This window comes from Ochotona curzoniae, unplaced genomic scaffold, assembly GCF_017591425.1.
Source record: "Ochotona curzoniae isolate NIBS_2020 unplaced genomic scaffold, NIBS_Ocur_1.0 contig_2321, whole genome shotgun sequence".
NCBI classification, from domain to species: domain Eukaryota; kingdom Metazoa; phylum Chordata; class Mammalia; order Lagomorpha; family Ochotonidae; genus Ochotona; species Ochotona curzoniae.
This window is the reverse complement of record NW_024465421.1, coordinates 651,698-669,485: the sequence shown is the minus strand read 5'-3', so window position 1 is coordinate 669,485 and position 17,788 is coordinate 651,698. Positions and strand designations below refer to the sequence as shown.

Genomic DNA, 17,788 nt, shown 5'->3' with positions numbered 1-17,788 from the left:
GAGACAGAGGAAGATCTTCTATTTGCTCGTTCACTCCCCAGGTGGCTGCAACAGCCAGAGCTAAGCTGATCCAAAGTCAGGAGCCAGGATCCTCTTCCAGGTCTCCTATGTGGGCGCAGGGTCCTAAGGCTTTGGGCTGTCCTCTGCTGCTTTTCCAGGCGATAAGCAGGGATCTGGATGGGAAGTGGAACAACTGGAATATGAACCGGCGCTCATATGGGATTCTGGCGCATGCAAAGTGAGGACTTGAGGCACTAGGCTACCATGTGGGGCCCTCATTTTAATTAGTCAAATGTGTATATCCCTTTGGACTCGTGACTTATGACTTTTTTTTTATCTCATGTTTCCCTCTTTTTCGTTTTTGTGTGTGTATAGACGTTGAAGTACATATCAAAAACACCATGTCGGCACCAGAGTCCTGAGATTATCAGAGAATTTCTCACAGCAATGAAAAGCCACAAATTGACAAAGTAAGTCAAAATTATCTCAAGTAGGACAAAAGTGACACATTATGTCAATGATAGCTCAGTAACTGTGCATTTATATTTTGTTGGCTCTTGTTCTTTATAATTAGAATGCAGTACCTCTTAATGTTGGTAATGATATGATAGATTAAATAGCATAAGGAACCTTCTAGAACCAGAAATAGAATATAATGGAGTCTTTTGTGGTTTTTATTTTGTTGTTGTTGTTTTCATTTTGACTATCTAATCTTGGAATTTCAATTCATGCAATGTACCCCATCTTCCCCTCAAAGTATTCTGACTACATTGTGTGAAAATAGATCCACCAGTTCATATGCTTCTTCCGATCATGGACGTTTGTGTTTGCATGACTCAGTGGCAGCAGGTCCATTCGCATTGTAGTCATCGCTGCCGCCGCCACAGAACACTTTCCAGCTTACAGAACCGGAACTGTACCCATTCCTCGGTAACCATACGTTCTCTGCTCCCAGTGTGTGGCAGCCACCTTCTGCTTTCTGTCTCTTTAGTTGGACTCTCCTAAGTTCTTCATGTAGGAAGAATCCTGCAGCATTTTGGCTTCTGGCGTTTGACTAGTTCCACTTAGCATATCTTCAGGGGTCAGCCACGTTGTTGCCTCTGTGAGAATTTCCTTCCTTTTTATGGTGGAATTATCTCACGCTTTGTTAGCACATACTTGAGCTGCTTCTGCTGTTTGGCTGTTGCGAATAACGCCCCTGTGCACACGAGGCCCGGTCATGTCTGACACTTTGCTCTCAGTTCTTTGGGATCCGTAGAGATCGGATCAGTGGGTCATTCCACTAGTTCGGTTTTTCATCTCTTGAGAAAACATCCTACTGTTTTTCCTAGTGACTTGGTGTCCATCTCCATAGCCTTGTCGGTTTCTTATTATTTCCTGTGGTTTCGGTAATAGTCAGCTGATGAGTCTGCAGTGGCGTCTTACTGTGGTTGAACTTTGCACTTCCCCAGTAAGTACTGCTGAGCAACTTTTCAAGGGCATGGTAACTATTTGTATGTTTCCTTTGGAGAAGTGTCTTTCAACTCCTTTGCCCATTTTTGAATGGGAATGTTTGTTTTTTTATTGTTGAGTTTTAGGAAATGTTTTTGTGTGTTTTCCTCATGTTAATCCTTTATCAAATAAACGGTTCACAACTTTCTTTTATTCTTTTTTTTATCCCCCCTTAAGAGTATTTATTTGGAAGGCCATCTCAGAGAGAGGAAGAGATCTCCATTCATTAACTCATCCACAGATGGCTACCAACGCAGGGGCTAGGCCTCGCTGAAGCTGGAAGCCAGGAGCTGCATCCCAGTCTCCTGCATAGATATCAGAATACATCTCTGCTGCTTTGCTATGCATTACCAGGGAGCTGAATCAGAAGCAGAGCTGCTGGAACTCAACAGTTCTCACTGGGGATGCTGACACTGCAGGAAGCAACAGCCGCTGGCCCCACTCCTAGTCTGTGGGTTGCCAGCACTCTGCTGATAGTACCCTTTGATATGTAAATTTTTTGTATTCTAATCTTTTGTTTATTTATTTATTTATATTTATTATCATTTTAAAATACAGTTGCATAGCTTCCTGAGATTTCCCTTTTCCGCTCCCCAATCCCCCCACCCCCGAGTTCTCATATCATTACTAAAGTATACTTCTTCATACACAGTCATATGTCCATCATTGTGGCCATGGACAATGGCAGAGGGTCCAACATCCTATTGTCAAGATATAGTAAACAGTTTCTTCGAGAGTCCATCTTTGATCTGGAAGTAGAGATGCATACTGCATTGTATCCTCACATCTGGATATGTTAGTCTCCATTACACAGTTACTGTACATCCTCTTAAAAATGAGAAAGTCACAATACAAAATCAACAGGAGGAAAAATAGAAATTTACAATGCCAAGAAGTTAAATAACATGTTACTAGATATGACAGTCTCCATTACACAGCTACTATACATCCCCTTAAAAGAAAATCCACAAAACAAAATCAACAACAGGAAGAAAAAAGTAATTAACACCATGAAGTTAAATAGCATGATACTGAATGACTAATGTGTAGCTGAAGAAATGTAAAAGAAAGTCAAGAATCTTCTTGAAGAAAATGTTGCTGCTGTATGATCTATGAGTCATTGAAGAAAGAAAAGGCGTTTTGGAGAGATGAAAATAACAAAAACATCAAAATTCATGAGTTACAGTTTCCACTGATCTTTGTTGGTGAAATGTGTTTTCTGTAGGCAACAAATAGATGGGATTTGTGTTTTTAATCCAGTCTACTAATCTATGACGTTTGATTGAGCTTAAGCTATTTACTTTCAGGGTTAATAGGAATGGGTGGTACTTTGGTCCTGTCATTTTAGCAATGGGTTGTTCATTCATTCAGTCTTCTGTTGTTGTTTTACTGGGATGTTTTTCACATTTGCCTTTGGTTTTGGTGGGTGCTATTTTTTTTTCTTTACCAAGAGAACATCTAAGTATCCTTTGTAGGGTGAGTTTGGAAGAGGCAAATTCTTTTAACTTTTCTTTACTGTGGAAGAATTTTATTTCATTTTCAAAGACAAAGAAAAACTTTGCTGGGTACGTTATCCTGGACTGACAGTTTTTTGCTTTTAGAATCTGGAATATGTCACTCCATTCTCTTCTTGCCTGTGGAGTTTCCTGCGAGAGGTCTCGTGTGAGTTTAATTGGCATTCCTTTATATGTCAGTTGATTTTTTTTTCACGTGCACATTGAAGGATCTTTTCCTTATGTTCAATTGAAGAGAGCTTGATGATCATGTGTCATGGTGAAGATCGCGTTTGATCAAGCCTGTTGGGAGTTCTGTGTCCCTCCTGGATCTTGTTTCCCAATTGGTGGATTAGGGAAATTTTCCCTTAGTATTTCATTGAATACATTTTTAAATCCAGTTTCTCCTTTTGCACCTTCTGTGACTCCCATAACTCTTATATTTCCCTTTTAATAGCGTCTTTCAATTCTTGAATACTTTTTTTGGGTCTGATCCAGCTCTGCTTCCAGCTTTTTGTTTTTTTCCCCCTGGTGACAGGAATTATCTTCTGCCCATCGTGATAGCATAGTGGTTAAAGTCCTCGCCTTGTACGCACCGGGATCCCATATAGGTGCTGGTTCTAATCCTGGCGGCCCCACTTCCCATCTAGCTCCCTGCTTGTGGCCTAGGAAAGCAGTCAAGGACAGGCTAAAGCCTTGGGACCCTGCACTCACATAGGAGACCTGGAAGAGCTCCTGGCTTCTGGCTTCGGATTGGCTCAGCTCAGGCCATTGTGGCCGCTTGGGGAGTGAATCATTGGACGGAAGATCTTCTCTGTCACTCCTCCTCTTTTAATATCCATCTTTCCAATAAAAAGAAATCTTTAAACAAAAAGAGGGGCAGTGTGATGGCTTAGCGGCTAAAGTCCTATCTTGAATGTGCCAGCATCCCATATGAACATCGGTTCTAATCCCGGCAGCTCCACTTCCCACCCAGCTCCCTGCTTGTGGCCTGGGAAAGCAGTCGAGGACGGCCCAACGCCTTGGGACCCTGTAACCGTGTGTGAAACCTGGAGGAGGTTCCTAGCTCCTGGCTCTTGGCTCTGCAATTGCGCTCACTTGGGAGTGAACCATCGGACGGAAGATCTTCCTCTCTGTGTCTCCTCTCTGTATATCTTACATTGTAATAAAAATAAAATCTTTTTTTAAAAAAAAGAAATATCTTCCAATTCAGAGATTCTTCTGCTTCATTCTTTTTTGGAGATTCTTCACTGTACTTTTAGTTTGCTCCACTGTATTCTTCATTTCTGATATATTAGCTTTCAATTCATTCATTTCCCGTGGGACATGTTGTTTAAACACCTTGAATGCCTGTATTACGTGTTTCTCGTTGTTGGTAAGAAGCTTTATAACAAGTGTTTTGAAATCTGTATTCCCCATTTTCTCAGTGTCTTCCTCAGTTAACTCAGAGGTTGGCATAGGGCTTGGCTCCTTTGCAGGGCAGTCTTCGGTAATGTCCATTGTGCCTCTGTCTTTTCTTTTGCTCTTGGTCATTGTGCTTCTGGTTAGGTGAGTCTTCTCCTTGGGGCAGGTTTCTAAGCTGTGTCACCCACAGGTCTATAGTTTGATTTTACTTGCTGCGGTTGGTACATGTCTCTTTGTGTGCAGTCACTTGTGCCACTCCCTCCAGCGAGTTCCAGGTCTGGGTCCTTATGTTAGATTTCCACCATGATCTCTATAGCCCCAGCTCCTAGCTCACCAGTCTCCGCCCGTGATCCCGTGCTGAGGATACACCGTTGTCTGTGCAACCATTCTCCCACTTCTGGTTCACGTAATTTCTAGGATTAGGGAGGCACCCGCGTTCTTGCCACCTGAGCTGTCGTTGCTCTCTCAGAATCAGGAGCAGAGCTGGGATTGCCAGTCAGTCACTGTCATAGGAGATAAGGCCTCCCAAGGGTGTCCTTTATTTTCTCTCTCTCTCTCGTTCTCTCTTTAAAATTTATTATTATTGGAAAGGTAAATTTGTAGAGAGAAAGAGAGACCAAGAAAGGTCTTCCATCTACTGGCTCATTCCCCAAGTAGCCAGGGGTAGAGCGGAGCTGATCCAAAACCGGGAGCCAGGAGCTTCTTCCTGGTGTCCCATGTGGATGCAGGGTCCCAGCTGCCGCATTTCCAGCCCATCTCCCTACTCGTTGCTTGAGAAAACAGTAGAAGACAACCCAAATGCTTGGGCCCATGCCACCCTTGGGGGAGATCCAGAAGAAGCTCCTGCCTTGGGTTTGGGTCAGCGCAGCTGTTGGAGCCATTTGGGAAGTCAGCCAGTAGGAGGAAGACCTCTTTTTGTCTTTCTAAATCTGTAACTCTTGAATAAAGAAGTCTTACAAAAAAAAAAAAAATATATATATATATATATAGAAAGAAACCAATAATGATTAAGTATATAATACTGTTTTCTTCCAATTGCTTTAAGGATTTTTTTCTTATCTTTAGTCTTCTATAATCCTAAATTTGTGAAATCTTCAAGTTCATAGATTCTTCCATATTCTAATAGTAAGCCTACCTGTGAGGTTGGTTGGTTTGTTTCTGATTGTTTTTCAATACTAAGATTTCCATTTGTTCAGTTTTTATAGCCTGTCTTTTTCTTAGAACGGCATGTATCCCATTGCCCCATGTTGTAACAGCCAACAATTTGCTGACTCTAGTCTGGGTCACGATGGGCTTGGCATCTGTTAATTAGGTTTTCCCTTGAGAATGAGTCATAGCTTCCCGATTGAAGTGATTCTGGGTTTCCTGGGCGGTTTGAGTATTACATTGCCCAGATTCCGCATCTTGTTAAAAGCCTCTGGTTAATGTTGATTTTTTTTGCTTGTTTGTTTTATCTGGCAGTTCACTCAGTCTTGCCTTTATGAGCAAGGATTTCTTTTCTTTTTTTTTTAAATGGGAAAATGTAGTTTATTTGTAATTCTAAATATTAATTAAACTTGAATGTGCTAGATAGACTCTTAGGAGTAAATCTTGAGCTAGAAAGAGACAAGTAAATGATTTGGTCACACTTTTCACCGTCCTGTGTGACGTGGGGCATGGCAGAAGTTCACGGTGGCGTGGGAGCATCTGGGGAGAGAAAAGGGCCATTGTAGATTTCTTAGAGATTTTGTAAAAATTAAGACCCAAAGGATGCCAAGCAGCCCACTAGGAGTTAGAGAAGACAGTTCCGGGCAAAGGGTGGGAGTAAGAAGCCCGCACATGAGAAAGGGCATTGGACAAGGATTTCAGTGTCAATTTGATTTTTAAAATTTTTTCCCTGCTACTTTGGGTCCTCTGTGCATAGGCAGCTAGCATGGTGGTTGGCTTGCACTGTGCTCGGGGTCTTCGCTGTGCTGGTCTGTTTGATGCTTGCCGTCTGGGGATTGCTCTGCACATAAATAGCTCAGGGTAAACCTAGGATTTGTGTGGATGTGCATTGTGGCACAGTGGGTTAAACTTCTGCTTGCGTTACCAGCATCCCGAGTCAGAGTGCTGGTTTGAGTTCCAACCCAACTTCCTGCTAATAATCTTGGGAAGGCAGCAGAGGATGGCGCGAGTACTTAGCCCCCTGCCATCCACCTGGGAAAGCAGCAAGGCTCAGAAGCAGCAGGCATTTGGGATGTGAGCCAGCGAATGGAAGGTCGGTCTGCCCACCTCACTCCCCGCTGTGACGGCTGTCTAAAGGAATGAACAGATGTATGTACATATTTTCTAAACCCAGGATTTATGTTGACTGATAAGCACATTTGAGAAATTCACTAGCTCTCCTCTCTGGTATTCTTCTCAATCTCTGTGACCCACCTAGGAATGCCCCTCCTCCCTCCCTTGTTTTTGGTCCTCTCCCTACAAATACTGGGTTTTTCTTAGTTTTAACTGTGCTGTGTGTGTGGTTGTCACTTGGGACAAAGTAGGGAGAGAAGAAAGTGGGAAGGACAACAGAGATGGCTATTCGGTACTCTGAAGTAGGAGGATGCCCGAGCTGGCCACAGCTGCTGCCGGCCCTCCCCCCGAGGAGCTGCCCTGGAGCTTCACAGATATCCAGATCTCAGGGGTTCCTATTCTTGATCTTCTGGTTAGGAAGTTGGTTGGTTCCATTTGTTCAGTGCAGCCACTGCCACGGCTCTGTCAAGGCCTGCCCTAGGCACAAAGCCCTGAGAGAAGAGGGAAGAAGTTTCCAAGACCTTCTGTCCAGTTTCCTTTCGAGCTGTGCTTTTTTGTGTTTTTTATTTGAAAGAGTTCCAGAGAGAGGTAGGGAGACCGAGAGGACTGCAGTCTGCTGGTGCGTTTCACAAACAGCCGCTGCGACCAGAGTTGTGCCGCTTCAGAGCCAGGAGCCAGGAACTTTACCCATTCCTCTGCGTGGGCACAGGGGCCCGAGCACTTGGAGCATCCTCTGTTGCTTTCCCAGGCACACGAGCAGGAGGCTGGATGGGAAGTGGAGCAGCCAGGACTAGAACTAGTGCTCCTAGGAGGTGCTGGCACCGCACACTATAGCTTAGTCCACTGTGCCATAGTGCTGACCTCTCGTGGCTGATTCGGTAAGGCTCTTCTCAGCAATTTGAGCTCATGTTTGGCATCGTAATCGCTTTCTCTCTTTATCCACATTTGTAGTGGACCTGGCTGTGGTTCAGTAAATCTACAAATAGTAATTGCCGAGCGAACTCATGGTATGGATCTATGATCTGTAAAGCAGGTTATAATCCTTTCAGACAAGGATTAAGTAAAGCTCCCTTTTTCCATTTGCAATCCCCAAATTGAGGATTTTTAAAATCCTTTCTGACCTTTTTAATCTCTCCCTTTTTTATTAAATAGTTGATTCCTTGACCGGCAGGAGCAGGAGCTGGAGGCAGTGTTATACAACAGCCAGTAGAGGGAGCCAGCAGGCTGTTGTCCGTGTATCGGCTCTGGCTTCTCCAGCTGGTAGCAGCCATTTGGAATTAAAGCAGCCTTGGTGCCTGGTGACCCAGGAAGCTCTTTACCAAATAACTGGACCATCTTTGCTAGCCAGTGCTTTTCTTTTAAAAAAAAAAAAAAAAGATTTATTTTAATTTGGAAGGCAGATTTACAGAGGAAGAAGAGTCGGAGATTTTCTTCTAGCCTCTGGTTCACTTCCCCGTTGGCCGCAGCAGCTGGAGCTGGGCTAGTCTGAAGCCAGAAGCCTGGGGCTTTTGCTGAGTCTCCCACATGGGCACAGGAGCCCAAGGAACAGGGTTTTCTTTCACTGCTTTCCCAAGGACATTGGCAAAGAGCTGAATCAGAAGTAGGACAGCTAGGATGCTAGGATGCCAGCATGCCCATATGGGATGCTAGCGTTGCAGGCTGAAGTTTAACCTGCAGTACAGCACTGGCCTCACTGGTGCAGTTTGAGACAAGAATCACACAGGGCACGCATACACCACACACACACACACACACACACAAAAAAACCTTGGAAAGAACGGGGAGGGGAGCAAAACTTAAAAAACAATCTCATTTATGATTTATTTAAAGATTTAATTGACAGGCAAAATTACAAAGAGAGCAGTGGATGACAGCAAGCTGGACAAGTGACCAGATGTCCATCTTCTTTTTTTTAAAGATTTATTTATTTTTATTTGAAAGGCAGATACACAAAGAGGAGGAGAGACAGAGAGGAAGATCTTCCATTCGATGGTTCGCTCTCCAAGCGGCCACAACAGCTGGAGCTAAGCCAATCCAAAGCCAGGAGCCTCTTCTGGGTCTCCCACTTGGGTGCAGGGTCCCAAGGCTTTGGGCCGTCCTCGACTGCTTTCCCAGGCCACAGGCAGGGAGCTGGATGGGAAGCAGGGTCGTCAGGATATGAACTGGCATCCATATGGGATCCCGGCGTGTTCAAGGCAAGAACTTTAACCACTGTATCACCACGCCGGGCCCCAGATGTCCATCTTTTAAAAGCTACTTTATAGGGCTGGCATTGTGAGTAAAGCCACTGCCTGGCGTCCCACATGAACACCCTTTGAGTCTTTGCTGCTCCGCTTCCAATCCCATTTCCTGCTAACGTGCCGGGAAAAGCGGCAGAAGGCGGCCACATGCTTGGGTTCCTGCCAGCCACGTGAAGGATGCAGCTGGAGATCCTGGCTTCAGCCTGGCCCAGCAGTGGCCCTTTGGAGAGTTAACCACTGATCTAAATTCTTGTTCCCTCTTCCCCCCGCTGGCTCTGTAACTCGGCCTTTCAAATAAATGAAATCTTCAAAACAGGAGATAGTTTGTGAGAGTCAAAGTAGATTGAGAAAGGAGCTGACCTCTAAGGATTGAAGCCGTGACCCTGTGACGAGGAGGTTGAGTGGCCCACTGAAGTGGTGAGGAGAGCAACAGATGTCTGGAAAGAACCATTAAACATGCTTGGTGAGTACAGGGGGTGGGTAAGGAGGACAGGCACCCCTCAGGCTGTTGGCCTGGAGGTTTGGCTCTTCACCAAAGTGGAGGCCACTGGGCCCTACTAAGAATAGTCCTGTCTTTGGTACAAGGAGCTGAGTGCAGTGAGTCGGCGGGGGCCAGCACTGTGTCACTGTGTGTTAAGCCTCAGCCTACAGGACCCTGTGAGCGCTGGTTCACCTCCTGGCTGCTCCACTTCCACTCCAGCTCTCTGCTAATGCTCCTGGGAAAGCAGCAGAAGATGACCCAAGTGCTTGGGTCCCTGCAGCCACATGGGAGGCCTGAAAGAAGCTCCTGGCCTCCATCCGACCCATCTGGGGAGTGCACGGTGGATGGAAGACCGCCATCTCTGTAACTCTGCCTTCCACATGCATTAATGACGAACAAATCTCTGAAGTAAATAAATCTTCGGGAGGAAGATAAAGATGAAGCGGGAGGCAAGAAAGAAGAAACATGAGGGGTCGGAGGATGTTTGTGGGGTGTGCGGTTCTGTGAGTGTACCCCGGTTGGCGGAAGGTCAGGGAGCTTGCTTGGTTGTCTTGACCCAGAATTGGGGTGTTGGCAGGAAGTAGTGGTGAATGTTTTTGTTGCTAGAAGGCTCATGAGATGGCCTGGGGTGATGGCTCAGTGGCTAAATCCTCACCTTGCAAACGCCACGGTCCCACATGGGTGCTGGTCCGTGTCGAGGATGGCCTAAAGCCTTGGGACCCTGCACCCTGAGGAAGGCCCAGAAGAGGCTCCCAGCTCCCGGCTTTGGATTGGCTCAGCTCCAGCCATTGCAGCCACTTGGGGAGTGAAGATATTTCTCTTTTTCTTCTTCTCTTTGCAAATCTATTCTGCCTTTCCAATAAAAAAAAAAAGTTCACGAACTCCTTCGTGTGAGTAAGGACATTTCCGGGAGTTGAAACTGCGCTCCGGAGCTTTGATTCAGAGCTGGGATGCTCATTCATTTCACTGTCGGTCTCTGTTTCTACACTTGGCTCCGTTCTCTGTTGCTGTTGGGGGAAGATGGTTAGCAAACACCTGTAATTTTGTTTCGCATGGAGATTCAGGCTTTCCTACGCAGGCCATGGCTGGGGCAGCGCAGCCCCCCTCGCCTCCTCACCAGGTCCTTACGCCATTCGCTGCCTGTTATCCCATTTCACATCCAACCTCCCAGGCTGCTCCCTCAGAAGACTGTTCGCATTGAATCCGTCTCCCTTGGACTCCTTTCAGATTGGCTCCCCTCCTCCCACACACATCACTGTGGTCTCCGTGGAACAAGAGCCCCATTCACGGGACCCTGGCCTCTCTGCTGCAGTTTCAGCCTCCCGCCACTTGGGGTCCCCTAGTCAGCAGACACCGGATCGCCGCGTTCCTCGGGGCGGGAGGCGCTTTCTTCCTCCAGTCAGTCCTCAGTCCTTAGCACCCACTCCTCAGCACGGCTGTCATTCTGCCCAGCTGCTTGCACACACACACCACCAGTAACCAAAAATCTTCGTTGGTAATAGTCTGTTTTCTCATCTGCTGCCATAAACAAACTCACATCTATTATAGAAAGTTAAAATTTCTCAAAACTCACAAACATGGATTGTAAATAGCAATCAAGGGAAATGTACAGAAACAGGAAGGTGTAGGATTAAATCACGGTTGCACGGTTAGTTGGAGTACACACAGCACTGCCCTGTGCCAGCCGGGTCTTGTTTGTTAACTAAGCTAACAGGTCAAGTCTGAAGTAAAATTTGAAAAAGCTGGGCCCAGAGCAGTAGCCTAGTAGCTAAAGTCCTTGCCTTGCCCGCCTGGGATCCCATATGGGCACTGGTTCTAATTCCAGCTGCTCTACTTCCCATCCAGCTCCCTGCTTGTGGCCTGGGAAAGCAGTCGAGGACGGCCCAAAGCTTTGGGACCCTGCACCCTGCGTGAGAGACCCAGAAGAAGCTCCAGGCACCTGGCCTCTGATTGGCTCAGCTCAGGCCATTGAGCAGACAGAAGATCTTTCTCTATCTCCTCTCTGTACATCTAACTTTCTAACTTTAAAAACATTCTTTTAAAAATCTATATTTCAAACAAAACAGTGTTCCATTTACTGTATTATTCCCTAAATGTTCAACCAGGATCCCTACATGGTGGCACTTGGAGGTGGACGGTTAACCAGTTCACCCATTGCACTGGGCCCTATGAGCCATTTTTAAACAAAGACCAGCCAGGATAATTCTGTTCACTTTTATTTTCTTCATATTTTTTCTAATAAAAGTGACTATGTCAAATCCTTTTCAAAAACGGTCTAGGGTGTGCGTCTGCATCTTCTGTTGGAATATTGTTTGGGTTCTGGGTACTAGAATTCTCTTCCCACGCGCTGCTAATTCAGCGTGCGAGGCAGTGGACTTGAGTCTGTGCCACCCAAGCCTGGTGGAAATTCTAGGCTCCTGGTCCAGCCCGAGCTGCCCCCGACATTCGCAAAGTAAACCAGCAGTGCCACTTCGTCTTCCACGTTGATGAAAATAATAAATTAGCTTTAAGATAACAAAGCCTTGCGTCTCTTGCTGCTTCATTTTTTAGCTTCGTTTTTTACTGTTACATCTGTATTGTTTAGAATTTTGGTTCACATGTATACCGTGATGTGAGAGTGCCTGACAGCCCCGCTGCTGGTCCCATCCTCTCTCGTTTTACAGCTGAATAAACTAAGGGTGCTGTCCCAGGAGTTCTCGCATCTTCTATCTGCCAGCGTCTTTTCTCACAGGCTGGTCAAGGCTCCCAGTCCTTGGGACCATGGAAGTTGAAATGCCTTCTTACTTCTCTTTTGACAGAGCTGAGAAGCTTCAGCTGCTGAACCACAGGCCTATGACGGCTGTCGAGATCCAGCTGGTGAGTGAGGGAGCCCTGGGCCTCCGGGGGGAGGGGAGGTCCTTGCCTGGTCGACCACCTCCCTGTACAGATGAAGAGACCCCCTCGTTAAGCCGGTCGGAGTTAGTGTGGGCCTAGCGAAGGTGGAGGACTAGAGGAATTTAATTCTTCCCAGGAGTTTGGGGCCGTGACTTGGCAGCTGTCTGCCCCGCAGTCCTGGGTCACTCTGGCCTTGCTTTGCTGTAGGGCTCATTGCCAACCAGATGTTGTATAAAAACATTAAGCTGTGTGTGCCTGGAGTGGAACCCATCGCCTCTGCTCCCCTCCCCGTTCCTCCTCTTTGTCTGTTCCCTTGGTTAGTTCCCGGAGCACACGCGCTTCCCCACGCATGCTGCCTCTCGCCACCCCAGGACCCACGCTCTTCCTCTGTCCGTCCTCACATTTGCCTGTGTCTGTCTCTTGCTGTTTATTCTCTCCTGTACCGCACTAATTTCTGTCACTGTCTCTCAGCCTGGTTCATGCAGTTATCCATTCACCACCTTCCCGGCCTGCAGGCTGGCTCTTTGCACCCATGCCACGGCCGCCAAAGGCCACGGTCTCCCTTTCTTGCTTTTTGAATTTTAAGACTTTTAAGAGCTCTCTCTGCTGTCTACAACACTTGGAGCTGGACCGGGGCCAGAGCCAGGAGCCTAGAATTCCATTCAGATTTTCCACGTGAGTGGCGGAGGCCCAAGTAATTCAGCTGTCTTCCTCTGCTTGCTTAGGCACGGTGGCAAGCAGCTGGATCTGAAGCAGAACTTGCAGGCATTGAGCTGGTGCTGATGTGGGATGCCTGCCTTGCAGGTGGACCCTTACTGCACCGCAGTTGCTGCTTCTGTAGTTCTCTTTAGAACCACAGACTTGATGCTTTGTCTCCCTGCCTGGAACCTCTGGGGGGGAGCCTCGGCCCACCTGTGAGGCCCTGAATGGCATCCCAGCAGAAGGCTTCAGAGTTGGGGAGAGGCAGGCCGAGTGGAAAGCCTGTGCTAACGCAGCAGAGCCGCTGGCTGCTCGGCGCACACAGCGGCAGCTCCCTGTGTCATCTGGGCAGAGCAGCCGACTCCCAGGTCTAAGAGGCTTCGGCCTGGAGAAGTGATAGAATAGAACAAAGCTGCTTCCAAAGTCAGTTTTAGAAATATTTAGTTCTTTGTCGACTTTTCCTTTAGAAAAAGCGTGGAAGAGAATGGTCAGAAATTTCTATGTTTCTGTAAGGTTGCGTATTTAAAGGGTCTTTTGTCCAGGGGTCATGGAATATTTAATTTTCGGCTAAAACCATCAGTGTCTTCCTAGAGTTGTTCTCGGCCCTCCAAAATGCACCCAAAATTAAATTAGAACAATTCCTTCCATAAACAGTTCTTTTTGAGGGGAGCTAGCCAGAAGGCAGGAACAACTCTCCCACCCCTTTCCTTACCCTCCCCCCCTTTTTTTAAATGTGCTCATTGTTCTGATGCTTTAAACTGTGTTGGGGAGTCAGAGGAAAGGAAAAAAGCAAACAGAACAGCAAGAAACTAATCCTTGTCCCTCTGGGTTAAAAGATCACATGTCACGTCTCCTCCAGCTTTAATCAGCAGCATATGTGATCCGTGGCTCAAGGACAGTTGGAGAGAAGAGACGAGGAGGCTTAGCGTGACCTCACCCCAGAGCCTGTGCAAGCTCTGAGCACTGCAAGTGCTTGGTGTGAGCCCCGCGAAGCCCCCATCCGTCCGTGCCAGTGGTCCTCGGCGTCCTCGCTGTTCCCAGGCTCGCCTCCACGAAGGCGTGCAAGGAGCTGTCTGCCTGCTTCGGGTCACTTTGCTTGGTGTTAACGGTCCCTGCAGACAACGTCCGGGATTGAGCCCTGGTCGTGGGAGCAGTTTTTGGCCGCGATGAATGAGGGGAGCAGTGTTCTGTCAGGAATCTGGGGTGTGACCTTGGTGAAGGAGTCAGCCTTGACATCCTGCTCAGGGTTGTAAGCCTAGCCTTGTTCTCTTGATTCACTGAACATCTGCCGGGATTCCTCCTGTTGGGGCCGCTTGCCAGATTCCAGAGATGGCCACCAGGACAACTGCCCTAGAGCAGGCCTGCTGCAGAGCGGTGTCCGATAGGTGATTGCGGTGTCCGATAGGTGATTGCGGTGTCCGATAGGTGATTCGTGTCATCACCTGTCGGACAGGTGAAGGACAGGTGAAGTCATATAGCAGTCTGCCCACTGCGTTGTAAAAGCTGGTTGACTAAGCCTGGCAAGATGGCTCCATTGGCTAACACTCCACCTTAAAAGTGCTCGGGTCCCCTATGGATGTTGGTTCATGTCCCAGCTGTTCCACTTCCCATCTAGAGCCCTGCTCGTGGCCTGGGAAAGGAGTGAAGGTTGACCCAAAGGCTTGGGACCCTGCAGCTCCATAGGAAACCCAGAGGAAGCTCCTGGCTTCTGGCTTTGGATCAGCCTAACTCTAGCCTTTGCAGCCATTGGGGGAGTGGATGGAAGATCTTTATCCTCTCTGTAAATCTGTCTTTCCAAGAATCTTTAAAAAAAAAAAAATGATGGTTGACCGGCCATGTTAATTCTTAGAAACTGGCCGTGAGGCTGTTTCCTGGGACTGTGTCCGAAGCCATGGCACAGTGCGGGATTCCTTCTGGCCCTCGGTGCCACACTCGGTTCTGCATTGCTGAGGCCAAGTAGTGTTAAAAGGTGTGTTTCCGACAGTAGCCAACCTGCGTGGCAGTTCCGTTTCTACACCCCGGGGAGGGCTCAGAGAATGAATGGAGGCAGAGGGGGTACGGCCCAGGCAGGGGAGAGGCTCTGCCCTCGAGGGCTGCTGGAGTGACAGTGGTGCTGAGAACCAGAAGAGAGAAACCATGTGGCCTGTAGTAGGACAGTCACAGGAGGATGCATTTATTTAAAAAAAAAAAATTCACCAGTACATTTTTAAAGAGATTTATCCGTTTCTCTGAGAGTGACAGAGAGGGGATATCTTCTATCTGCTGGCTCACTCCCCAACTGCCCTCAAATAGCCAGGGCCAGACTAGTTCAAAGCCAGGATCCGGAACCTTCTTCTGGGTCTCGCCTGTGGGTACTTGGGTCATCCTCTGCCCCTTTTCCAGGCACATTAGCAGAGAGCAGGACTTGAACCAGCACCTGTGTGAGTTGCTGTTACTGCAAGCGGTGGTTTCACCACTGCGCCACCCCTCCACCCTGAAGACCTGTTCTGTTCTTCAGATTACAGCTACGCTTGCTATAAAATGCAAACGTATGGAAAGTGTCACTGTATTTCCCAGAGGTGAGTTTTGTTTGCAAATGAAATGTATTCACACCTGTCTGTACACGAAAGGGCTCAGGCCTTTGCGGGGTGTGCTTTTCCTTTTAAAAAGCTGTCTTGCAGCCCAGGGTTTTTTTTTTTTTTTTTTTTTTTTCCCCAGCAACCCAATCTGAGTAATTGCCTTGGCTCAGCCTGGCTTTTGAGCTTGTTTCACTCCCTCTGGAGCCAAGATGGAGAGGACCTAGGGACCAGGCAAGGCTCAGGATGCAGGCACAGAACGCTGTGTGCTAGGAGTCAGGGCTGTGAGCGTGCGGCTCGTTCCTAACGCCTGCAAGGCTTGCCTTCCTCCTGCAGATAGTGGAAGAGAGCGAGGAGCGGCTCACGGAGGAGCAGATTGAAGCCCTTCTCCACACGGTCACCAGCATCCTGCCGGCGGACCCGGAAGCTGAGCAGAAGCAGAACGCAAGCGACGTGGCGATGGACGAAGAGGAGCCCGCGTAGCAGAGTGCACCTGGCGCCGCGTGTAATGGGGGCTTAGCAGCTGCTTCCTGGACATTCACAAGCTTGTTTGTCTGTTTGTTTTTCCCCTTCATCCCTTCAACAGGTTGGATTTTGTGGTTGGGAAAAAAAAATGACAAAAATAAGTAGAAAGAAATATTTGTGCCCCGGGGAGGAGCAGCAGTGAAGGCAGACCGAGGTTGTCTGCGGGGAGGACAGTGGCCTTGGAGCCCCGTGTGGTGGAGACGCTCCTCCTGTGGCCTGTGCCGCAGTCACAGGGAGGGCTCTGCACGCAGATGGTGAAATGCCTTGTGCTGCTTCGATGGGCTGTGTGCTAATTAGTTTCATCTGCTATCCTAGGAAGTTCCTGGGGCAAGTCAGGGCTCAGAGCTCTGTTGGGAACCTCGCTGGAGGGCCGAAAGCGCCCAGAGCAGCGAATAGCCCCGCTGAGCTGCTGACCTTGGCCCGCCCCGAGGACTTCTTAGGAAACTGCGGAGCGTGGGCAGCCCGCTCAGGGCCACCGTGAGACCAGGTGAATGCACAGTGGACAACGGCTTGCATCTCTAAAGGGAGTGCGCTCAGTCCCTCTTCTCGCGGACCAACAGGAATTTGCATTCGCTCACTGTTGCAATATTTTATCTGTTCTTTTTTATGTTTCTTTTTTTTTTTTTAATTAAAAACATTAAGAGAATGACCATGTGAAGATGATTTTAATATTCAGGCTGTGGGAGAATCCACACATGTGGTCAAAGGAATATTGCTGAAAAGAATCCGATTTCCCACATTCACTGTGTCCTGTTTGGGCAGGAAAAACACCTGTACACTTTCATTGGTAAGATTCCTTTCAGTGCTGTATCCGTGGGACTGTTTGGACCCCCAGTTTATTTCAACCCTCCCTAACACCTCACCCCAACTCCAGCACGATCGATTGCTGTCATTTCCTTCTTAGACTCTTCACCCACAAATCAGCTGGAGTCTGTTTACAGGCAACATTAAAAGGAACTGGAGCTCGCCCCCCTAGGTCCCTCCCGAGTGTTGGCAGTTTGATCAGGAGCCGTGCAACAATCTGCTGGGGTAGCTGCGTACCAGTGACATTTTGGTTTCTTGAACTGCAAGTGTTTGTTCAATGACTTTTTTTTTTTTTTGACAGATATGGTTTGATCCAGTTAATAATAGTTTGTTTCCAGGTAATTGCCAATTTGGGACATTTTATAAGTGTCTGATGGATTTCAGTTGTCGCAAACAGAAATAAAGGAAATCTGGCTTAAGACTAAAATATGTGAGTTGTGTTTTGTGTTGTTGTTGTTGTTGTTGTTGTTGTTGTTTTCTCAGTTCTTTGTTGGATTTCAAGAAAGTTTGGCTCTGTGACTGGGACCTGGATGTAGCCTCAGTGTCTAAACAGGCTCTGGACCATTTTGCCTTTATAAGAAACATATCTGTATGATGTTCCTGTCACGTTAATAACAAACTAAGAAGTCATGATTTACACAAGAAACTTCACCAGGATGACATCTGGGAATAACAGCCAGGGAATCCGGGCAAGTGCCTCATTTATATCCTTCCGTATGGTTTTAATTTTGGGTGATGTCACTATCTTTAAAAAGAAAACAGTGCCTGTTTGCATGCTGAGCTTGCACTTGACAGTTAAACACGCCCGAGCCCCAGTTCTGTCACTCCAACCTCATGCGAGAGCCTGGAGCAAGAAGGTAGTTGTTCTTTGTTTTTATTTGTTTGGTTTTTATGATTTATTTTGATTTGAAAGGTAGTTATAGAGCGGACAAGATCTTTCATACACTGCTTCACACTCCAAGT

At 47.4% G+C, this 17,788-nt stretch overlaps 1 protein-coding gene across 1 annotated transcript in view; it reads left to right on the top strand.

The window, feature by feature from the left end:
* The window catches only part of LOC121151420 (CGRP receptor component), a 31,777-nt gene extending 14,525 nt beyond the window's left edge, over positions 1-17,252 (top strand). Inside the window, exons 4-6 of the mRNA XM_040972756.1 lie at positions 376-470; positions 12,167-12,224; positions 15,833-17,252. Coding sequence (XP_040828690.1) covers positions 376-470; positions 12,167-12,224; positions 15,833-15,979 — 300 coding nt within the window. The 3' untranslated portion in view covers positions 15,980-17,252. The remainder of the gene's footprint in view (positions 1-375; positions 471-12,166; positions 12,225-15,832) is intronic.
* Positions 17,253-17,788: the final 536 nt, after the last annotated feature.